Source organism: Syngnathus scovelli, chromosome 11, assembly GCF_024217435.2.
Source record: "Syngnathus scovelli strain Florida chromosome 11, RoL_Ssco_1.2, whole genome shotgun sequence".
In the NCBI taxonomy this organism is placed as follows: Eukaryota; Metazoa; Chordata; class Actinopteri; order Syngnathiformes; family Syngnathidae; genus Syngnathus; species Syngnathus scovelli.
The window spans coordinates 315,672-339,998 of record NC_090857.1 but is presented as its reverse complement, the minus strand read 5'-3'; the positions used below and the strand labels follow the sequence as shown (position 1 = coordinate 339,998).

Sequence of the window (24,327 nt, the reverse complement as noted above, 5' to 3'; positions counted from 1 at the left end):
TAGAGATGGGAATTCCCACGTTGCCATCATTTCCTTGGAGTGGTTTGCGACCAGTTCCCTGACGTCACTACGCACGTTACGCACGCTACGCAACGTGCGTAGCGACGTCAACAATGACGGCACCTGTGGGGGAGAAGCGCTCCAAAGTTTGGTTACATTTGGCTGAGGAGGACGAGAATAGAACGACGTGCAAACCTTGCAATGTTGACATTTCAACGAAGGGAGCAAATAATATGCAAAAGCATTTGTACACGTAGCATGCCATTAGTTGCCTGCCTTTTAAATGACTTCAAGTCATCCAGAATTCTTCTTTCCATCCTTTTTCATTGTGGGGCCCAGCAGTTTGGGCAAATCTATATATATATATATATATATATATATATATATATATATATATATATATATATATATATATATATATATATATATATATATATACACACATATCCAACGTGTATGTGATTTGACAAATAACGTCAATGAATTTGAAAATGCCTGTGCGCGTTCTCGATGACGTGCACGTCCACGTTGAAACGCACCACTGCGCCTTGTCAAGCTGACTTCCTGCACTCGCGTGCGTGCGTGCGTGCGTGCGTCGCAGCATCAGGTGGCCGTTGTGCTGCTCCAAGCCTGCTCAAACTGACCCCAGAGCAGCAAGTTGCCGAGCCGAGCCGCGGTCATCTCCAAGCCCAGCCTTTCCTTTTCCTTTTGCTCCCTCCTCCAGCATCCTCCTGCTTTCTCTTCATGCGACCCCACCCCCAAATGTCGTTTCTCCTCTTGCATCCCTCCCGTGTGCGTTTGATTGACAGCTAAAAGACTGTCAACTGCATCCGGTAGTTTTTTTGCATTTGTTTTTGGAAGCAACATTTATCGTCTGTCTCTTCGGGGGGATCGGCCCCCACCTCTCTCTTTCCCTGGAAGCTGAGAAGCGTCCTCGTTCCCTCGTCCATCCGTCCGTTCCCTCCCTCACTTCCTCCCTCGAGTTGTAGCCTAACGTTGGAGCGTTCAAGTGTCGCCTCCGTCGAAGCATGTTGGATCCGTCTTCCAGCGAGGAGGAAGGGGATGAGACCCTGGAGGTGGAGCGCAAAGAGGTGGCGGCGCTCCCGAAAAGCATCCAAGGAGCGCGGCGGCGGCGGCCGTCACCGAGCCGAGACAGCGACGGTGGCGGCGGCGGCGGCGTCGGCTCGGGGGGGCTCCAGCCACGGGGCCGAGCGAGCAGCGCTGGCCGCCGAGCCTCCAGCCCCAGTCCGTCGGTGGGAAGCGACAAGGAGAAGGAGGATATTGAGAAGATGCAGAGGGAGGAAGAGGAGAGAAAAAAGAGACTCCAGCTCTATGTGTTTGTCATGCGCTGCATCGCATATCCCTTTAACGCAAAGCAACCCACTGACATGGCCAGAAGGCAGCAGAAGGTAAGATCAGGTGAAAAAGCCCAACCGAGCGCACAAAGCCTAAATCAGTGGGCATCGCTCACATTTCCTGCGGCTACGGACAACTGTTGATTCCGCGGGCTCCCCTTTCTTTCCATGGCAGGAAAATGGCTTCGGATTGATTGAGCTCATCGTAGACATAGACACTACCCGCCCGCGTACTACTTTCATCTTAGTAGTTGTTGGACTCCAAATGAGGAGCAAGTGCAGGCAGTGGCCGTGACGCCCCACGAGCCCCCAAGTGTCATTGGAATCGAGCAGCCAGCATGATGAAGCAGAAAAAGTCCATTCTTGCACAAATCGACCTTTGCGAGCCAAACGCTCATTGGTGAGCATGAACGTCGGTGTCATTTGTTGATTAGCGTCCCCGTAATCAATTCGACGAGCGCTTGGTGATGACATTCTCAGCTATTTTCCCGTGCCATGTAGGTCAATCGAGGGTGAAGCCACACTTTCAAACTAGACTATGTATGTATCAAGACAAGTAGCTGAAGGTGAGATCAATGAGTACAGTGTTCTCCCATCCGTTGCAGTCACTGCAGACGCAAGAGCGACACTGGGGTCTTTTCATTTTCCTTGGACTTTTCATGAACAGTAGGTGCCCTTTTGTCTTGCTCTGTCCAATTCCACTTCAAAAAGAACATTTGTGGTTGGGATCAAATGTGGACGAGAGACATTTGTCATCGTTTTGCAAGGCCCTCTACTTGCTGTTTTGCTGAGGTAGTAGACAAAGAATGAAAGTCATTTGACATTTGATTTGATTTCAAGATCACACTCGCCTCCTAAAACACATGATCCAGTCAGCTGGGAAGTGGGTGCTACTGCTTAAAATAATATATATCATTTTTTGGGGCTGTTTTGCAGCATTATGCATCAGGGGTCCCCCAACATTGGCTCCATTATATATTTGGGTTTTTGATCCTTGGATATTCAGATCAAACATTTTCTGAAGTCTGCAGTATCAGAGTTGGATGTTCTGTCCCATTGACGGGAAGGTCGAGGGACGAGAAAGTAAAAAAAAAAAGAGGGTGTGAGGTGTATTTTTCTGCCATGGTCCGTCACCCAGGTCGAGTGTCGACTGAAGGACTTGACGTGCGGGCGAACACGGCCATATTGCATCTCGCATATGCCTGTCCGGTCACATTACAAGTAGCATTAGTTCAGTCGCGTATTTTTCCGACGATAAGCCACTACTTTTTGCACAAATTTTGAACCCTGTGGCAAATAGTCCAGCGCGGCTTATCTATGGCTTTTTCATGATTTTTGTGGTATTGCAAGATTTCTACATATTTTCTTATATATGGAAATTAAACATTAGAACACTTGCGGTTTATAGTCCAGTGCGGCTTATATATGTGAATTTATACAGCAATATGGATTTTAAAAAAAAGAGTAATTCATATTATAAATAATTGTTTAATAAGGTCATTGAAGCAATTAATAAAATGGAGCGGTAACTTGTGAGCGGAAGAGACGGCTTTTTTTGGAGATCCGTGCCTGTAGAGCCTGTCTCTCAGAAAGGGGGGGGGGGGGGGGACACTCCCATCACAAGTGCCTCCCTCCGTCTGTGGTAACAATTTGTGGTGTCTGCATAATTCATGAGGACAGCATGTAAGCTAGTAATGATGAAAGGCTCGCCAGTTGCCCTGCTGTGTTTTTACTCAAGCAGCCACGAGCACATATGAACATCCAACACATGCTTGAGCGTCCTCTCACACATCCACTTGTACAAGGCAAGGCAATGAGTGTGCTATAATTATAGGCCGTGGGTGAGTCACCATACCAATCAAATCTATTGAGACTGATACTCATCACTGCATGAGACCACAGGACAATTAGCATCTCAACTCTGCACGCTTTTAAGGAGTCTTTGTAACCAATAGGAAAGCCGGCGCTGGCGCTGATATCGTAGCCACGCTTGATCGTTTCTAATATGGGAAATGGACGGCAAAAGTTTGTATTATTATTAGTAGCATCATTTGTCATGCTGTGTGAACTGAGGTATTCCTAAAGTCCATTTTTAGTACGTATGTGGAGAAAAGATGAAAGATTTGGGCGTGGGAGATTTGCACGCTTACAGTACGTATGGGGGCCTTGTTTATAGAGAGCAGCTCTTTCCCTGATGAACGCTGGCTCTTTCAATCCTCTGCTCGTCTGCCCATGTGTAATCTGGGATTAGCCAGCCATTTGTTGTTATGTCACCACCATAATGAGGAGGGTGAAAGCAATCACATTTTACTGGAGAATTTGCCAGTGTACATGCTTGAGCGGCACACAATGCTACTATTGGAGGCACAATTGTGGATTTGTGTTTAATGGGTTTCTTTTTTCATTGTCAAAATGAAAACTGCACGGTGTGCTCCGTTTAAATACAATACTTCAATACAAATCATTTGTGTGTGCCTTTTAGTGAAGCCCTAAAGAATGTTTGTCAGTGGAAACATTTCACAAATGACTGTTTGACCAGTTATTGTTTCAGTGCTTTATGTCGTCCGAACAGTTAGAACATTTGGAGACAGAAAGTCAACGTTATCTGGAACTGCTTTCACACTGTGATGTATTAAATATACCACATCCATCTCTGTTGCAGCTTCCATGCTGGCTGGAGCAATTATTGAAAGAAAGATAGCAGCAGGTATCAGATACTAGGTGTAGTCACTGTCTGATCTTGTTTTCAAAGAAGCAAATGGCAGCAATGGGGAGATGATTTTCTTGTACGATCAAAGCCATTGAATTTGGCCAGTCTTTCCAGTAGGAAGTGAAACATTGGACTGTTTGCTGCATATGGCCGGTACACTTTGTTGCATATGGGCAGCACAGCGAAATATCGGACTGTTTGCTGCGTATGGGCGGCACAGTGGTTAGCGCTGGTTAGCGCTGGTTAGCGCTGGTTAGCGCTGGTTACCGCTGGTTACCGCTGGTTACCGCTGGTTATCACTGGTTACCACTGGTTACCACTGGTTAGCATGTCTGCTCTCAGTTCAGTTCTGCCTTTGGCCTTCCTGTGTGGAGTTTGCATGTTCTCCCCGTGCCTGCGTGGGTTTCCTCTGGCATCTGGAAAAAAATACGTATTTGCGCTTCTGTGTTTCCTGCCAAACGGTATCAAATGGCCCAATCTCGATGAACATTTTAACATCAAACACGGACCTACAAGGCTGTCAAGATAAGCCTGCAAGAAAAACAAGCAATTATTTGAGAATTAAAAGGTTAACTCTAATCGTAGCAGAATACGTTGAGCAAAGCCACACTCCAAAACAAAGCTGAACACATACATATGATTTTTTTGGTTTGGTTGACTGTGACAGAAACTCCTTAGTTCCCCATGACAAATCAATATTTTTGGTCGGTCCACAGGTGTGGGTTATTTTTACAACTTATTGCTCGAACCTTGATGCTGCTTTGGTGTGTTTTCCCTGCCTTGAGACGTCTCTAGAGTGGCAGTTTTGACAGTTTTGACACCCACCCAGCAGATGGCTCTTAACATGCACTACTAGAGTGGATCACGAGCTTTAGAAAATACTTCATGGCTGCTGAGCGAGCGGCTCAGGGGAACTTTCCCAAGGCAACAAAATGACAAAGCGACTGTAAGCACCCGAGTGTTCAAATCGTGAAACGATACGTAGCACAGAAGAAGATCCATCTCTCTCTGTCTCGCTTCAAAATGTTTACAGAACCATCCAAATGCATTTAAAAGTGTTTCATTTTGCATCTTAAAGAATGAAAAGCTGTCACGAGCTCCTCTTTGGGTTCCTTGACGTGGCATATTATTGACCACGGCGTTGTTATTTGATCGACCGATACTATCTGTCGGCCAATCAGATGACATCTGCGAGCGCGAGTGGAGAAGCCGTACGAGTCAAACATCAGTGCCAAAGTGACGTACGTACGTACTATCTGAACGTCACTTTGACAATAGTTCTATGGATTAAGAGTAGAAGACAGATGGATGGTTCCCCTGCAGCTGTGAACTTTGACCCCCATTAAGGAAGCCGTAATCACATCCTACTTCTTGTGGCCATGGCAACGGTTACCAGGGCTTCGGACGGCGACTGGCCAGTGTCTATGAACGGGGAGTCGCATTGGCCATTTGGAGCAATACTGTTTCAGTATGAGGCTCCTAGATGCAGTAAAACACACAATTGATATGTGGTATGCTATATTATCTTTCATATATATATACGTATATATATATACGTATATATATAGTCATGTGTTTTTATTTGTATGTTTGTATTAGATCAATAAGCAGCAGCTGCAGACAGTCAAAGAGCGTTTTCAGGCCTTCCTCAATGGAGAAACACAGATTGTCGCTGATGAGGCCTTCATCAATGCCGTCCAGAGCTACTATGAGGTGAGGATGTGAGAGATGTGCTCTCATTTTCTCTTTCTGGCTCTTTGAAGCAACACGACGTTTGACCAGTCTGCACATTGGAGACTGGTCAAACGCAATTTCAAACTTCTGTGCTAACCCTGTTACATAGAATTTTTGACAATAAAGTAAACTTGAACTTGAACGTGATCTCTCCTCCTGTCTGTCTGTCTGTCTGTCTGTCTGTCTGTCTGTCTGTCTGTCTGTCTGTCTGTCTGTCTGTCTGTCTGTCTGTCTGTCTCATCTGTTTCGAGCGCAGGTGTTTCTCAAAAGCGACCGAGTGTCTCGAATGGTACAAAGCGGCGGCTGCTCAGCCAGCGACTCTCGTGAGGTTTTTAAAAAGCACATTGAGAAACGTGTGCGCAGCTTGCCAGAAATTGACGGCTTGAGCAAAGAGACTGTTCTCAGCTCATGGATCGCTAAGTTTGACACCATTTACCGTGGGGAGGAGGACCCCAGGAAACACCAACAGAGAATGACCGCCAGCGCTGCCTCGGAACTGATCCTCAGCAAAGACCAGCTCTATGAGATGTTTCAACAGATTTTAGGGATCAAGAAGTTTGAGCACCAACTTCTATACAACGCCTGCCAGGTCAGTCTGCATTCACTCTGCATTCACCCATTCGAGGCTTCGATATGACCTGGGTTGCCAGTGAATGAGGAGAATACAGCAAATACCCAACGAGCAATTCGATGGGTCGACCGCTCAATTTGAGCTAACTGAAAAGAGTCGATATTTCTGCTATTCGATATTATGCCTGCTTACTGATGCAGTAGACTGAAGGATTTGGATGAGCAAAAGACATTTGGGAGTGAAAAAAGACCTTTTTGCCTTTAACCTCAATGACTGTTTATATCGCCACTAGGGATGCTGTGTAGCTTTATCGTAACAATTCCAAAGGCACGCACACGCACGCGCACGCGCACGCTCACACTCCTGGTGGCTTTTATCTGAGGTTGCTATGGGGACTGTCCACTGAGGCGGCCGCTCTTTCCTCTTTTCCTCGCTTTGCCACGCTAACTCAACAAATCCGAATAAAGGTGCAGCCACCCTTGCAACGGCACGAATGCATTTGTCGGCCTCACGCGGCGGTGGCTGTGCTGGCAATGACCGTAGGTCCACCGTGTGTGTGTGTGTGTGTGTGTGTGTGTGCGAGCGAGCGAGCGAGTTCACCAGCACTTTGACAGTGACCCACTTCCTGTATGGATACTATCAAGCAATTGTTGTCTCTAAAATTCCACTGCAACACTTATTCTTCCACAGCTGGACAACCCAGATGAGCAGGCAGCCCAAATCAGAAGAGAGCTGGATGGACGATTACAAATGGCAGATCAGATAACTCGCGTAAGCAAAGAAAGTTCAATCGCCGCCATGATTGTTGATGCGGGTTAGGGACGTATGGCTCATACAACAACAACAACAACAACAACAAGTGTGGAATTCTTGTGCCTAGCCAGCCAAAGTCAATGTGAATGCATTCGTTTCTCGCTGATGATACGTATTTGATTGGTCGAAAGCTCAATCGTCCGGCATTGGATTATCGTCAACAGCAAATCGATACGTTATCGTCCTGTTTCAATTAGCTGGGCGGAAGATTCCCCCGCTTCGCCTCGAGGGAGATGGAGGCCATGTTCATCGAAGAGCTGCGCTCATCGGTCAACCTGCTAATGGCCAACCTGGAGAGCATGCCCGTGTCTAAAGGTGGAGAATTTAAACTGCAGAAACTCAAACGAGGTCACAACACATCAATCATGGACATGGGGCAGGAGGATGAGAACAACCTTTCAAAATCAGACGTGGTGCTGTCGTTTACCTTGGAGGTAGGTAGGCCGCTGAACGCTCATTGATGAATGAGAGGGGTTGTTTTTTGTTTTCAAGAATTGTTGCTCTTTATTCTGATTGCCATGCTGTGTCTTGCAGGTGGTCATCATGGAGGTGCAGGGTCTTAAGTCTTTGGCTCCAAACAGAATCGTGTACTGCACCATGGAGGTCGAGGGAGGGCACAAACTGCAGACGGACCAGGCTGAGGCATCGAAACCCACGCAAGTCACCTTTGGACCTCTTCTTTTATCTATTGACGCCAAGCTGTTTAGAAATGAATGGAAATATTGGTGTGCGACCGCCACCTAGTGGCGGAATGACGCAAATGCGGGTTTTTTGTTGGGGTTTTTTTTGGACTAAAAACGCCCTGGTCTGGACAGTGAATTGAAGCGCAAAACTATGAATCTGAAATCCCCACTTCATTCATCTGTCTCTAGTTGGGGCACCCAGGGGGATTTCACAACGACGCAGCCCTTACCTGCCGTCAAAGTGAAGCTCTTCACCGAAAGCACCGGAGTGTTGGCCCTGGAGGACAAGGAGCTCGGAAGGGTAAATTGTCCAGCCGGCAGGCAACCTAACTCTCTCGCACTGTCCGCTTTCAGCTCCTTTAATGTCATGCAATACTACTTGTTGCAGGTTGTGCTCCATCCAACTCCTAACAGTCCCAAGCAGTCCGAGATGCACAAAATGTCCGTTTCGAAAGGATGCCCGGACAGTGACCTGAAGATCCGATTGGCTATTCGCATGGATAAACCCCAGAACATGAAGCATTGCGGGTAAGTATCTCTGCGCTTTTGCCCTATTGCCATACTTACCGTACTGTGACGACTCGTTCCGCTTGTGTCATTGGAAATGTCAACATATGTGGGGAGCCCCCAATGTGACATGGAAAAAACAAAAACACAAATGAATACGAGCAATGGTTAACACGATCAGTGTCTTCACATCCATGGATAATACCTTTTATTATTGCCATAGTAATTATCAGTCAAGGTATTTTGGAGCGGTTTCAGAAATGTAGTGTATCAAATCGTCATCCCTTGGCAAAAAGAAGTGTCCCAAAAATTGGTGAACGCTCATCCCTGCATTGAAGTGATAAATGTGAGAATAGCGCCTCCAAGTGGATGAATCACAGTATTTGAAAATGCCGCTCTCTCGCCTAACACTTATGTTGTGTGGCATTTAACCTCGTTGCATAGTCTATTGGTTTGTTAGGTGCCTGCTGAAATTCCGAGGCTAAAAAAATAAAAATAGCCATTCCACCTGTTTATTGAAGTCTTGTAGTAGCGGAATCATTTCAGTGTAGCATTTTGAAGAAGGCTGGATATGACAAGAAAGTGTTTTCAGAACACACGATTCCTCACTTGATTGAGTCCTGTACAGTACTTTAGTAGTGGCGAGCCTGCCTTTCTGTTTGCCCTTCTCCCGCTCTCCTGTCACATAAATATGAGGCTGTCAGACTTGACTGAAAGATGCAAGCCTCTTTTGAGTTACCTCGCAGATGCTGGTTTATTTAGACCGACAAACAGAAACAGCCTAGAGAAGGACCAGAGGGAAAGGCAGACTAAAGCAAGCTTGACAGAGTTTCTCACAGTCACCCTGTCAGCGCTAGCGAATGGGGGTCCTCACCCTCGGATGTTCTTTTAAAATAAAATCCCCCGCACTCAAGTCTCCTTAACTCTCAGATTATTGTTATTATTATCATTATTAATGTTGTTGTTATATTTGATGGCTTATTTACTACATTTATTTATATTATTATTATTATTTCTTTCTTATTTTAGATTATATTTTCGGAACATTCCTAATTTGTGCGTCCTCTCGGAAACTCAAATTTGTGTAGCTTGAAAACTAACCTTGACGTGGTTGTAATTGTCCATTTTAGCCAGATGGTGTCCTAGCGGAATACTAGACTTCAGTCCATTTGTTCTCCGAGCTAGCTATGCGGTGGGACTTTTTCACATCAAAGTAACACTTTTACCTTTCCAGGAAGAAAACAAAAACTTGCAAAGTTTGATTTGAGCTGTTTCAGAAATACACACACACACAAAATGTCACTGTTGGAAATGTCATTAATCGTGTTCCGTCTCATTTGATTTCGTAATGTGTTGTTTCTTAACGCAGGTATTTATGGGCCATTGGCAAAAATGTATGGAAAAGGTGGAAGAAACGATTCTTTGTTCTAGTTCAGGTAAGCATTCCCCCCCTAAAGCCTTAGTTCCTTAAGTGGGACTCAAATCAATACGAAAAATTCATACGTATATTGATCATGTAACATGGATTAATTTGTTACATTTACATAATTATCGAATGTTATACTGTATTTCAAATAAGTGTGTGTCAGTGATCAATTGGTTATTCATAATAAAAGTGAATGTCATCATTCTATCAATTGCATTATATGAGAAAAAAAAGGTACATCTTTTCATTTTATTTTATTTACTTGATTTATTTCAGTTGGTAATCCATAGTGGAAAAGATTGATCAAGCTTTAAAATCAGCTCTGTGTTGCGGTTGTCGAAAGGACAGTGCAGGAGGGAGCTTTGGCCAAGCTGTCGTCCCTTGGCTGTCAAAGGAATGATGGAGAAGCCAAACAGACTTTTGTCGGGAGTTTGGGGGCGGAACAGGCTGGTAGCAGCCATTTCCCGGTGACTGCATCGGGACATAGACAAGCGTGGCATGGGGGGGGGGGGGGGGGGGGTGCCTGCCTGCCTGCGCCCGCCTCTTGTGCGTCCGAGAGAATATGTCTCAGAGCTACACGTTGACAGGGGATTGACAAAGTCGAATGAACACTAGCTGGCCTAACACTTGGAGCTAGAAAAGCCCGAGCACTGCCAACTCGAAGCCTCTTGGTTGCTTCTAGCTAAATATATTGCAACTGACAAATACTGGTCAATCGACATGACCGTGTGTGTGTGTGTGTGTGTGTGTGTGTGTGTGTGTGCGTGCGTGCGTGTGTGTGCACATGCACAAATAGCAAATAGCATCATGTGCATGGATGTGATTTTCACTGCAAAATGTGCATGGCTCCTTTGATCCAATCAAGGGCATATTTGGGAATAAATGGAGGGGCCAGACTCCCGAGGAAAGCCCGTGCAAGCGTACCCAATGTCATCTGGATAAGATACAGTAGAACCTGATGCAGATAGAATCACAAGAAATAACCTGAATTAGCTTTTATGTTTTGAAAAGCACTCCTACAATATTGCAATAGATATACCTATATGAGTTTTTTTCTGCAAACTTGCTGACTAACTCTTGGCCACTAGAGAGCTTATACATACTGTTGTACATGAATAAACATGACAAATTTAGTCTCCGATTTGCCTTTGCGGTCTCCTAAAGGCCAGAGAAGTGCTGTAGAGTCCCTCCATGGTTTACTTTGCCCCAGGTGTCATCAGTGTTGTCGTTTGGAATCTCATTTGGCACACGTCCACGCACGCACACCCACCCAGAATGCAGCTGCAGTCGGAGTGAGAGCTGCCACTTGCAGCAACGGAGGTGGCCGGCGATAGCGGCTGATTGGCCAGGCCCCTTGATTTGGGACGACAGGCTCGTATGACTGCCAGCGACCGGAGCAGCCACGCTTGCTCTTACCGCCGTACACTGTGGCTGCCGGCACCTTCAGTTTGAGAGGAAAGACAGTCAATACTGGCCTTTTGGGGGGGGCGAGGGAAAAAAAAAACAAAAAGTCATCCACGATGGATTGGATGTTTGCACAAATAACAATAATGCACATAATGTGATCTACTATCTGCTCCCTTACTCCAGGTGAGTCAGTACACGTTTGCCATGTGCAGCTACAGAGAAAAGAAAGCAGAGCCAGTGGAGCTGCTCCAATTGGACGGCTATACTGTGGACTACACGGACCCCCAGCCAGGTGACGTTGAAAACTATTCCCGTCCGTTACATTTGCACTTTCCTGTCGGCTTGCGCTTTTGATAATCCGGACTATGTACGTACGTATACGAACCCTCCAGGCCTGGACGGCGGTCGGACATTCTTTAACGCCGTGAAAGAGGGCGACACCGTCATATTTGCCAGTGATGACGAGCAGGACCGCATTCTATGGGTACAGGCCATGTACCGGGCCACCGGCCAGTCCCACAAGCCGGTTCCTCCCACCCAAGTCCAGAAACTAAACTCTCGAGGGGGGACAGCTCCACAGCTTGACGCGCCCATATCTCAGTTCTGTAAGGGCTTCACTTCTTAAATGATCATTATTGCCAATGAATTTTCGAATAAACACGCGCACGCACGCACGCACACACACGCAGACCTGATTAAAAAGCAGTCCATCAGGAAAAGGACACGTATGTACCATGATGTTGTCTTTGCACACACTCCACGACGCTGTCTGCTTGGCTCTCTGCTGTCCATTCAAGTGTGAGTGGCTTTGCTGTTGTGTGTGTCTTTATGTTTCTCTTCCTTGTCTTCCTCTTTGTAACCTTGAGCCCGCTATCTTGTAGCTGGATTGAACGGTAAGTGCTTTCCTGCCTCTTTTGGCCTTCCTTTTGTTCAAACGACGAAAATGGCGTACAACTACGCAAATACGTACGACTGTTGTTTGGAGTCTTGCCGATGGCCGTCCGTGTGTTTGTTGTTCTGGCTGAGGAGCAAATATTACTGACCAAATGTCCAGAATATTTCCTCCTCGAGGTTATGATTGGCATCTCTGTTTTTTATTGATCTCTATTTGAATTTGAAATGACATTCGATTGAAAATGCCTTTTAAACGTCTTTGGAGCCTGCCCAGACGTCCTGGATCGTCTCTATGAAAAGAAAAAATAGTAGGCATCAATCATTGTCAGGGCCGTCCTTCCTTCTCCAGTCAGGGCGGGGGTGGCGGCGGCTGGGGGTGTCACTGCAAGTTACTGTCCATCCCTCCTGCATGCCTCCACTCCCTCTCACTCACATCAAACAGAGCTGACAGGCCAGCAGCTACAGTCACTCCAAAGGGGCACAATGTCATTTTTTTTAGATTTTTATGTATTCATTTGTCTTTTTTGGGGGGCGCTGCTGGTGGCATGGTAATTTAGTCGCTCAGGGCACCTTTTGTTTTGTTTGTTGACCAGCAGCCCGTTTGCTGTCATTCGGCAGCTAAGAGGACCATAGTTGACAAATCTTTTGATGGCTGTGCAGCGTCAGACTTGAACTTACACATTCATATTTGGAATTTGAATTGGCCACCTTGAGCGGTGCGCGTACGCAGGGCGGGGATTGTGTCGGCAAAGTGCATTTGTGCTTCAGCACGGTGGAACCTTGTTTCCACCTTGTTGAAGCTTTCTTCCTACAGCAGCGACATCCTTGCCACTTTTTGCCAATCCAAATAACAGTCCAGTTGTCTTTCTAATGATTCTTTCTCTTCTTTCCTTCCCTTCCCTTCTTTCTTTTTTTTCCTGGCTTGCTTGCTTCCCTCCCTGCATTCCTTCTTTCCTCCCTCCCTCCCTCCTTCCTGGCCTGGCCTGGCCTGGCCTGGCCTCCCTGACACCCGCCCATTTGGCGCGCAGATGCGGACCGAGCCCAGAAGCACGGCATGGATGAGTTCATTTCAGCCAATCCCTGTAACTTTGACCACGCGTCGCTCTTTGAACTGGTCCAGCGCCTGACTTTGGATCACAGACTCAATGACTCCTACTCGTGTCTGGTAAGCAAATGCAAAAACGGTACCCGGATGGCATGCATACGTATCTTGCGCGCGTGTGCTCCGTCCAGGGCTGGTTCAGTCCCGGTCAGGTATTTGTCTTGGACGAATACTGCGCGCGCTACGGCGTTCGGGGCTGCCATCGCCACCTGTGTTATCTGGGTGATCTACTGGAGAGGGCGGAGAACGGCGCCATGATTGACCCCACCCTTCTACACTACAGCTTTGCCTTCTGCGCTTCGCATGTCCACGGAAATAGGTACATTCCCCCCCCACACACACACACACACACACACTGGCCTTTGTTGCTAAAGGTTGCTTCTGAGACGTGGGTCAAATGAGGGCAGGGAGCCCACAAGTGTGTTCTTGATTCCCACCGTATGTAGTATCTGTTTGCATGTTGACTTGTTTTGTTCTTTCTCTTGTCTCTTTCCTATTTCTTTGACCTCCTAACCGTGTCCACTTGACCAAAATGCCCCTCATTGTCCACCAAATGGCTCCCAAGCGCTGTTAGTCAGCGTGTGTCCCAGTTGTTCAATTGGCCGGTAACAGAGGCCGAACTGCAGCGAGCGCTTTCCCCCTCTTCTCCTGAGCCCTCTCCCCAAAGCATTAGGAAGGAGCTCAGAATCATTGAGTTTATGAAGAAACGGGATCTCAGGTACCCACTTGACTCAGGACCAAAAAGGTGAGTGATCCTGGAATTTTAGGGGAACGCCTCACTTAAGTTTCGTCGCTAACCGTACGCACTTGCTAGCAGCGAGACAGTAGCTCCCTTTTCAGAGTCAAAAAAAGAACCAGTGGACATTTGATTGACATTTTTGATGAGCAGAATGGCGCTCAGGTCTGCAAAGTTGCATCATTGAATCTATTGCAAATCTCCAGGAAAACTGTGTTGATGAAAGAAGTTCACTTGCCACACAGACTGCGTATTGATTTTCAAAACAAATGTCATCGTGGTGGTCTTCCACGTGTACATGTGTTGGATCAAACAATTGATCCAAAAGAGTGACATCCACACACACATGGGGTGTTTGCTCCAAATGGCCTTGAGGCACGGACGGCCGGCCATGACAGGTTGACAGCTTGTCACTTGTGATGGCTGATGGCATCTCTGCTGCCAATGTTGTTGCACATCCTATCCTCACACAGAGAAAAAAGAAAAAAGCCGCACACCTCATCCGGACAACTCCCAAATCACCATCCTATCTTGATGCAGTAAGTTGTGATCCCTTTCTCAGTGTCACGACTTGACTCGCGTCCAGATGGGTGTCATGTCAATTTCAATCGACCATTGAAAGATAGTGAATACGTGACTGAATGACACATCTGAAGATCACTTCTTGACTATTTATGTTGCTTGGAAGCCAAGATGCCCAGATGTTGCACAAACAATCAAAGCAGCATTTTTTGCATTTTTCTCTCCTTCAAATCATTTTCCAGGGGAGTGTTTGGAATCAATGAACGAACGACGGATGACACGTGTCTCCAATACCTGGAAGGAATTTCTTGCTTGGTGTTTGTCACTGATGGCTCATGAGCTGAAAAAAGTCCTAATTAGTGTGAAATGTCCCTCTTTGAATTCTTGCAGTTTAATATGGGCTATTTGCATTCTGACACCCCATCACGTCTGCCAGCCCCACCCATCGCAAAACCCAATATGGACAATGGATTTCGAAGATAGCACTTTGAACTGCGTTGCTATCATTGCATTCAGCATTTTTATGGATTGATTCCAAATGCATTCAGATTTCAAAGAAGTTACTCCATAAGTAAATGCATTTGTGTCTTTTTAGTGCCACTCAAAACAAGCGCTTTAGCAATTCAACATTTTGGGCTGTGAAAATGTCAGTCTCCAGCTCAGATCAGGTGAAGGGGGTGCCCCAATTAGCTGGCAATGATGCCAAGCGACCGGCACGCTTGTATCATATCAAACACCGCCGTGTCTTTTAGCGAGAGCCTCCCCGAAACAGTTGTCCACTGAAAGGACATGTCAAAAAAGAGGTGGGTGGGTGGGGGTCGGCAAGGGGTGATGGATAGAGGGTGTGTCATGTCTCCTGCTTCTCATCATACTGTCACAGCCACCAGTCCAGCGCCTCTGCTGTCACATGCACTCTGCTCACACTCCACCCGGACCCGACCGTGTCACATGGGATAAGCGCAGTGGAGATGCACATACTCACGGGGGTGCACACCTGCTTGACAGGCCCTATGTGTGTGTGCGTGTGTGTGTGTGTGTGTGTGTGTGTGTGTGTGTGTGTGTGTGTGTGTGTGTGTGTGTGTGTGTGTGTGCGTGCCCGCGCGCGTGTGTGTGTGTGTGTGTGTGTATATATATATCTATATAAATTGTATTATCGAAATGGAACTTCACATTCAAAATATGTCGCAGGGATACGTATGTAAGAAAAAAAAAAGTTTGCAGCAACGGTTGTCATAGCCACAAACACGTCAGCACTTCCCCCCCCCCCGTGTTAAGAAATGATTCTTCTGTTAATGACATTCTTCTGTCATGTTCCAGACCGGATGGAATTGGTACTGTAACTGTGGAGGAAAAGGAGCGTTTCGAGGAGATTAAAGAAAGGCTTCGAGTGCTATTGGAGAACCAGATTACACATTTCAGGTAAAAAAAGAAATAGCCGTCCGACCTAAGAGCAGCATGAATAAGCAAACGTGACCCTATATATGGCCAAAAGGTATTGCTTTCCGTTTGGACGACCAGAGGGTGCCTTGAAAGCAACTCTATCTTTGCTCGAAAGGGTGAGTCCTTTCCATTCCTTCCATGACTCACTTGTTGATATCGATTGGTATGGCAAAAATGAAAGAGCCATTTTCTTTCCCTGTAAGGTTTTAATGAAAGATGTTGTCAGCCCGGTTCCACAAGAAGAAGTGAAAGCTGTGATCCGTAAGTGTCTGGAGCAAGCGGCTCTGGTCAATTACCAGCGCTTGGCAGAGTACGCCAAACTGGAAGGTAAGCTCTTCGCACACGCACACACGCACGCACACACACACACACCAATGTTCTTATTGCTTATAATGAGTTCGGAAGGCAATTTTTGAAATAGTTTTTGTCTTTTTTCCATTTCAAGCTTATTGAATTCAATGAAGCGCTATTCTATGTACCACTCCGTATGGTTCTATGTTTTTTCCCCCCACAGCCATTATATGTATACTGTCATGTACTTTCTTTTAATATGGAACGTAGCCTTTCCTAATTGCAAATGAACCGTAAGTAAAAATGCATTCAATGGTCTCTGCTGGCTTCCACCATGCCTCGCCTCGCCTCGCCTCGCCTCGCCTCACCTCGCCTCGCCTCGCCTCGCCTCGCCTGGGCTTATCTTTCAGCTGAGTCCTACATTGGCTCTATTTGGTCATTCTGATGAGATGCTACCTTTGCTCTCTTTGCCTTTGCTCTCTGATGACCATACTCACCTGTCCCTCCCTTCTCCTCGTCTGCTAATACTCCCTGGTGTTTAGTGACAGGAAGTCCAATAAACAAATCGTAATGACAGCTCATGTTTGTGTTGGGCCAGGTTTTCTTTAAGAGACATCATAAGCACAATTAGGAAAAAAAAAAACATCATTAACACGTTGAACTATTGTTAATAGAAGATAAGAAATGTTGTCAAACATTTACGAAATGATCAAACATTCACCTTTTTAAGATGATGTCTGTAAAGAAACTACACCTGCCTTCCAAAGTCAATTATTAGCATCTCTCTTCCAATTATTGATGATGAAAAAAAACCCTCTCATACTACTGTTCTTCTTGACACTCGTGGGAAAAAAAAAAAACCAGACTCTTTTTGATCTCCTTCTGCTGGGTGGAACGAATGGTTAATCCAAGGCAGACTGCCCAATACATTTCGGAGCCTCCAGTTGACAAGAAACAATACAATTCCCGTTTAGATAACAAACGGTTGGATACAAGGTGTATCTATCCCCCAGGGGATGGATCAAAATCACACGGGGATGGGTTCAATGCAGAGGACAAATTTCACCACACCCAGATGTGTGTGTGAGACGATCATTGGGCCTTTAACTGAACTTTTGTTATTTAGAAATAATCTTATGCAGGACTGACAAAACGTTTTGTTTCCCATCCTTTGCTCATCATTTCCTGTGCCAGTGAATCAATCCACCGAATACACTAGAAGCACAAAGTAGGACAACAATCTGATAGATAGATAGATAGATAGATAGATAGATAGATAGATAGATAGATAGATAGATAGATAGATAGATAGATAGATAGATAGATAGATAGATAGATAGATAGATAGATCGATCGATCGATCGATCGATCGATCGATCGATCGATCGATAGATAGATAGATAGATAGATAGATAGATAGATAGATAGATAGATAGATAGATAGATAGATAGATAGATAGATAGATAGATAGATCGATCGATAGATAGATAGATAGATAGATAGATAGATAGATAGATAGATAGATAGATAGATAGATAGATAGATAGATTTCAAACTCATTGACTATCAATTGCCTAAGATGAATTCTATTTCATAGATCGTCTGTAAAGTGCACAACATTTGAATGATGATACACGTATATAGGGTATGCACATTGCACAATACGGATAAAGAAAGGGCCCTGAAAACGGCAATGGGCATCCTCTCTGACTCGGGCCTCTGGCGTGCCTCGGTATTTTTTTTCTGTAGGGAAAAAGAGAGAGATGTATGAGCATCCCGTCTTCTGCTTGGCGTCTCAAGTGATGGATTTAACCATTCGTGAGTACCTCCCCAGCCTCATCCTCTTCCCTCCCTGCCTCCCTCCCTCCCTCCCTCCCACATGTTTCTCTTGCAACCGGCATGCAGTCTTGTTGTTTTTAACCTGCTTAAATCGTTTTTTTCCTCCACAGTCTGAAATGTGTACTTGTCAATTTCTTGACAGCGTTCCCTCTGCCTTCGAGCTTGTTTTTTTTTTTTTTCTTCTTCTTTCTTTTTTGTACTGCCCAAAAGCGCACTGTCTGTCTGCAACTTGAATGCATTTTTACTTTGCTTATGTGTATTGGCTTTCGTGTTTAAGGTCACAATACACTTGAGACAAAAACATACATAATGCCATCTGGAAGTAGTCTTGCTTAGCGTAACTAGGCCATTCGAGAAACTACAATCATGTTGCAGCTGGAATGTATCTGCTAGTTTCACTTGAATAGGTGATGATGATGATTTTTTGTTGTTGTTGTTTTTTTGGGGGGGGGGGGGGTATGTGCTGCTCTGTTTTCTGTTGTTTATATCTTGGCCAGTACAACTTTCTCATTTGACCAAATGAACATTACATTTCTCTCTTCTTCTCTGAATTGTTCCCTCTTCTATCTACCTCCTTTCCTTCTTTGTAACGTGTCTCAAAAGTGGACAAATGTCAGGGGGAAATGGATGAATCAGGTGATAATAAGTCTACTCTTACTTACTTACCTGTTCTCGTAACCCTGAGCAGAAATCATTTGCCGCAGTCGTAACCATAGTCTTCAGTCAATGGAAATAACCCAAATCAAATGTATGAAATGTAATTTCTTGAAGTGGAGTCAACACGCTTACAAGTGAAAAAAAAAAAACATGGTCTCCAAAAAGTCAAACGTAGGAAGCAGGTGAAGGGAAGTCGAAAGAACAACCAACGTAGGCGGTCTCTCTAGCCTTCAGGTTTCTCTGAGCCAGCTCACTGTGGATAGTGAGTGGAGTGACGTAAAGAGCAAAGCGAGCTGTAGTGGGACTTGTGCCGCAAGATTTGGATGGTGTATCATGCACAAAGATGGAAATTCATTCAAGGTGGCAAATGTTTGACACACGCTGGCCAGACCAGGGAATTGTTCAAAATTGCCTTGCGACGAGAAAAAAGACATTTTGCAAACATTTGTGACCTTGAACAAACACCGACGTATCATGTGTCTGCCCCTCAGTGGGGTAGGGACTTTAGATGAAATGTTGCATCCAACGAAAAAAGTCAAACGTCCTGTCGTTCATACATGATTTTGCACATCTGAAGATTTGTCAAACCACTACGTAAATCCATACAAGTCCAAGCGTTCTAAGGCAAAGCGTGCTCGCAAATTGTGCGCTTCTGGCATCCTCCGGGAGGTCCACGCATTATGCGGGAGCTGTCAGCCATGTTTACGTGATTTGAGCTCCTGCAGTTACACAACTATGAGCCAGCCACTTGTCTTTTCCACAACATCACTCAACCACTTACATGATTGCATCATCTCAAACAAAAAAATAGACGGGTCCAGTGAAAGACAACACTGGGCATTTTCCAAAAGTATTCCTTTCCTGTGGTGGTGGTGGTGGTGGTGGTGGTGGTAGTGTGTACGTACTGCAGAACGTGAAATAAAGGAGACAAAATAATCGTCTTTTACTATTCTACCTAAGTGCATGGAAAATAGGATGAACCGAAGATGTGTTTCTGATTTCTAATCTAGAAGAAGATTTGATTTGATTTGATTTGATTTGATTTGATTTGATTTGATTTGATTTGTATGTGTCCACGCCATCTTAAGATCTGATTCTGATATCTATATATTGTAATGTGCTAACGTTTACGCTTTGACTACAAGATTTGTTTTGTGCTCATTCAATAATAGGAAATGGCCCAAAGGCAAGTACCGAATCTAATCTTTCCAGCTCTGAATCCAGGCCATACAATACAACCCCATCGTCACAACTCGATTGGAAATGATAATGCACGAGCCAATGGTCCAAAACTGGAGAATGCCCAATAATGCTTCCTTATGCAATGATGGTCCAAAATACATTGGCGTGCAATATCATGCTTATAGCATGGCCTCGAAAACCCAAATCCAGACAGATTTTTCTAAAGAATTTGGCATGCATCAAGCAATTTGAAATCAGTCAATCAATACCGGCCATGGTATAATTCCATTCCACTCACTGTACATATATGTACATGAGAGAGATGCATCCCAGCCATCAGGGCAGTGTCAAACTAGTCGGAAGAATATTTTCAACATATTTTACACAGTGGGGCAATTTTGCTTGATGTTATGGTTCTGACTTTAGGCGCCTGCCAAGGCCGGCTACGAAAAGCCCACTTGTAAATATGGAACAGATGCACAGACAATCTCACTACATTACTGCATGATGAGTGTTGAATGTTTGCATCCCATATTTTCTCTTGATGTTGCCGTCAATCTTCTGCCACACTGAGAGAGACACCTTACTTAAGATACCTCCAGTTGGGACTCAAATAATGTGACCGTCTCGTAAGCTTTCATTTTATGCTTGTAACTGTCTTTTACTGTTTGAATGATTGGAAGAAGAAAAAAAAAAGAAAAAAAACAGCCAGCCAGCCAGCCAGCCAGCCAGCCAGCCAGCCAGCCAGCCAGCCAGCCAGCCAGCCAGCCGGCCAGCCAGCCAGCCAGCCGGCCAGCCAGCCAGCCAGCCAGTCAGCCAGCCAGGCCTAACTGAAGCATGCTGATGTTCTATCATAAGATACTATATCAGAAGTCAATCAAATACGTACCTATGTTCATTAGACTCATGCTGTTGTCTGGACAATGACAAATATACAGTAGGCCAGCTAACGTGCACGCTCTTTATAGCAAATCTAAAGATGATCTATTGATTGATTGATTGATTGATTGATCTGAAGATGCGTTTGCTACCTGTGCATCGGTTGCATGCTTTTAAGCCGTATATAAGCTTTTGATAAAGAACCTTTCGGATGAGAGTCTAAAATGGGACCTTTGTGCAACAACAGAGAACGTTGGCCGACTAGTCACTCCTGCCAAAAAACTGGAGGACACCATTCGCTTGGCTGAGCTCGTAATTGAGGTGCTGCAGCAGAATGAGGAGCATCATGCTGAGGTCAGTGTCAATGTGTATGCGGGACCTCTCATTTCCTTCAAAGCAAACGGCATCTTTGTGATTGAAATTCACCAATGTTTGGTTCAGACCAAGTTGCACCAAAAAAACTTGGCCTCAAATCTTCAGGGGACGGGAGGTGCGTACCACCACCACCTTCCAAGCTTATGGATGGATGGATGGATGGATACAGTGTTGATACTTGATGTGAATGAGCAAACATTTCAGCTCCTCTTGGCTGTTATTAAAGGACTAACGAGGGGGTGCACATTAAGGACAACAAATGTTGCGGTCGTGCTTGAGAGGAGCCGTCCCCTCAATGGTGCCTCCGCTCCCATCATTCCACGGGGATGTAAGAGTGCGGCGCGGCTCGCATTTTTATTTATTTTTTCCACAAGGAGCTGTGACTAAGTGTTTAAGTAGCTCCCATACGATGTCTATCAAGGAGCTGCTGTTTCCTCTGTGGGCCAAACCAAATGGGAAGCCTGTGATTATCCGTGTCCATGCACACTTGATATCAAAACATTCACACAATGCGAATTAGCACGTGTCTCATAGTTCACAGGTCCACTATTCAAATGCAGTGAGGGTAAGCGCTTCAGATCATGGAGAAATGTAACTGTCTTTTTCTTGCCCTTGTACTCATCCTCATCGTTACGATTGTATCCGAAGGCCTTTGCGTGGTGGTCAGACCTGATGGTGGAGCACGCCGAGACCTTCCTGTGTCTCTACTCGACTGACATGGACGCAGCTCTTGAGGTGCAGCCGCCTGACAGCTGGGACAGTTTCCCCCTCTTCCAGCTACTCAACGACTTCCTGAGGATGGACTGTGAGTAGGGGCAGGGGAAAAGAGATGACTTCTCAACAATATTGCACTGGATTATGATGATGGGGGGGGAGGAAAGAAAAAAAAAAAAAAAGAAGCGACATGTTACAACTGATACACATTTCAAAGGTGATCCCCTTGTTTAGAAAACGGTTACTGTTTTCATGTCGGGGTCTCATTTGTTGGAAATTTCAATACATTAGTCAATAATGCATTTGCCGGATCTACTTTGTGGATTTCACTCGTGTACAGGATCAATTGTGTATTCATCCAAAGGTGTGTTTGACTGAAGATAATGGTCACATCTTGTGTTGGGTTGCTGCAGGCTTGCAATCTCTCTCTCTCTCTCTCTCTCTCTCTCTCTCTCTCTCTAATGAACTGCATTCTTGCTTGAGGGAGCATCACGGCGCTGTCCGCGGTCCTGAAAAGGATACGCTTCGCTCTTCACAATTGCGACTCAATCAGTTGGGTGCTAATTGTCCCTGGGGAATGTGTCCTTTTTTCTTCTACTCAACCGGGAGTCAAGGAGAAGTCAGATCGTAAGCCGCTCATTTGTTGTAACCAAGATCATTACAAATCTGCTCATTTGTTTGCTGCGCCTCAAACGGGCCCACGTTGTGAGACTGAAAATGGCAAATATACAGGTGAACGTAGCAAACAATTACTCTAAGAGCCATTTTAAAAAAGAAAGAAAAGCATTGCAATGCATTTTTTCACACAGTCACTTCTATAATTGTAGCAAAAAATAGACTGACCCTGACAACACGATAGATCAGCGATTACTCTGAAAATTGTGCGTTGATATTACATACAGCAAAGGATCCCTCAAAGATACAATCCAAGCTCGTTAATATGTAGACATCTTTTCCACGGAAGGTCATCTGATAGGGTGGGCGCCCGTGAGCAACGCACTTACATATGTAGCAGTAAATAGCCTTAGTAGCAGACGGGCGCCCAAATCGGCTGGCCGTCGGAGGAATTAATGAGGACCAAAGCAGCAGCGTTCGGGTGGCGGCGAGCCCTGCAAACACACTCCTGGACAACAACACTTCCAAGTGGACAACCAACCGCCGCTCAAGTGGCTAATTGGGAAAGCGCCACTCATCAAACACAACAAACATTGCACCTACTGTGGAGCCCTGACCTTGACTCCCATGCCAACACACACAAACGCATACATGCTCAGAGGGGGAGAGAAAAACAAAGAGAGAGAGAGAGAGAGAGAGAGAGAGAGCAAGCACGCTGCATGGAGCCAGCCGTGAGCCATCACTTTAGCACACACTGGCCTCCATTTTATCTCCTGCGGTCTTTGTCACTGTTGCCTTTTTACCAGTTGGAAGCAGGCAGAGGCAGAGGCAAAGGCAAGGAGAAGTGTGTGCGTGTGTGTGAGTGAGTGAGTGAGTGAGTGCTTGGCGTTTAGAAATATCCTGACAACTCAAAGCCGCGCCCTATTTCTCGACTGCTGCCCGTGCCGTCGGTGGGAAAGAAAATTGAAGTCGCGTCACAGAGCAAAAAAGTACAAATGGCATATAGCAAGTTCCTCTGACGTCTTTTTGCTTTAATGATTTACGATATGCTCCCAATTTGTTCATGATTATATTGTACACTCCAAACTGAATGGTCACTTTTCTCTTACCAGATAACCTTTGCAATGGAAAGTTTCACAAACACCTGCAAGACCTTTATGCCCCCCTGGTGGTGCGCTACGTGGACCTGATGGAGTCCTCCATTGCTCAGTCCATTCACAGAGGCTTTGAAAGGGAGTCTTGGGAACCTGTCAAGTAAGTCAACCTGATTGACCTTTGCCATTTCTATGACCTCCAATCGTTTTTTCCATTTACACACTACCAGTGCAACGTCATCATCATCATAAAACCAAACCCAAATTAATCATACAAATAATAATCAATAATACAAATAATAATAAATACTATACGAGAACCTGTTAACCAATAATAATAATAATAATAATAATAAATCATATCTGAGAATCTGTAAAATACTAAGAATCATACGAAGCATACACTGCAGTATGCACCTTCATCATCACGCAACGCATCTGGCCATCTGGAGGTTGAGTAGCCGACTGTCGAGCAAACAAAAACTGGTGGCGGCTTTGATCCTCAGCCCTTGTGACCATGTCCAAGCGGCCTTGAGCCACACTTGCTCCTGATGCTGTCATCGCTAGCTTGGTGACAGAAAGACAGCATTTTGGGATGCCACCCTATAGAGTAGGGCTAAACTGTCACCGAGCGGCTGGAGCAGGGTGACCAAATGCAGCTCGGACCAGCTTGCTTTATCTAGGGAAGTGGAACGAAGCATCAAGGGAAACAGACGCAAACTAATAACATGACAGACTGACCGACCGACCGACCGACAGGGATGGCAAACAGAAACAGAC

General features: G+C 45.4%; 1 protein-coding gene across 17 annotated transcripts in view; it reads left to right on the top strand.

Moving 5' to 3' along the window:
• The first annotated feature begins 604 nt into the window (after window positions 1–604).
• cadpsa (Ca2+-dependent activator protein for secretion a) overlaps window positions 605–24,327 on the top strand; it is a 41,757-nt gene continuing 18,034 nt past the window's right edge. For 2 of the 17 annotated variants that reach the window (XM_049733927.2, XM_049733923.2), the window contains exons 1-22: window positions 606–1,409; window positions 5,665–5,778; window positions 6,056–6,388; window positions 7,061–7,141; window positions 7,381–7,617; window positions 7,718–7,839; window positions 8,056–8,167; window positions 8,255–8,394; window positions 9,743–9,809; window positions 11,390–11,498; window positions 11,599–11,811; window positions 12,073–12,099; window positions 13,129–13,265; window positions 13,334–13,521; window positions 13,768–13,947; window positions 15,778–15,879; window positions 15,953–16,016; window positions 16,104–16,227; window positions 17,942–18,010; window positions 20,997–21,103; window positions 21,773–21,929; window positions 23,566–23,707. In XM_049733927.2, the coding sequence (XP_049589884.1) occupies window positions 1,029–1,409; window positions 5,665–5,778; window positions 6,056–6,388; window positions 7,061–7,141; window positions 7,381–7,617; window positions 7,718–7,839; window positions 8,056–8,167; window positions 8,255–8,394; window positions 9,743–9,809; window positions 11,390–11,498; window positions 11,599–11,811; window positions 12,073–12,099; window positions 13,129–13,265; window positions 13,334–13,521; window positions 13,768–13,947; window positions 15,778–15,879; window positions 15,953–16,016; window positions 16,104–16,227; window positions 17,942–18,010; window positions 20,997–21,103; window positions 21,773–21,929; window positions 23,566–23,707 (3,206 nt within the window). In that variant the 5' untranslated portion in view covers window positions 606–1,028. Of the gene's footprint in view, window positions 1,410–5,664; window positions 5,779–6,055; window positions 6,389–7,060; window positions 7,142–7,380; window positions 7,618–7,717; window positions 7,840–8,055; window positions 8,168–8,254; window positions 8,395–9,742; window positions 9,810–11,389; window positions 11,499–11,598; window positions 11,812–12,072; window positions 12,100–13,128; window positions 13,266–13,333; window positions 13,522–13,767; window positions 13,948–15,777; window positions 15,880–15,952; window positions 16,017–16,103; window positions 16,232–17,941; window positions 18,011–18,634; window positions 18,668–20,967; window positions 21,104–21,772; window positions 21,930–23,565; window positions 23,708–24,327 lie in introns of all 17 variants that reach the window. The other 15 variants (XM_049733933.2, XM_049733932.2, XM_049733922.2 and 12 more) reach the window with 14 other exon arrangements.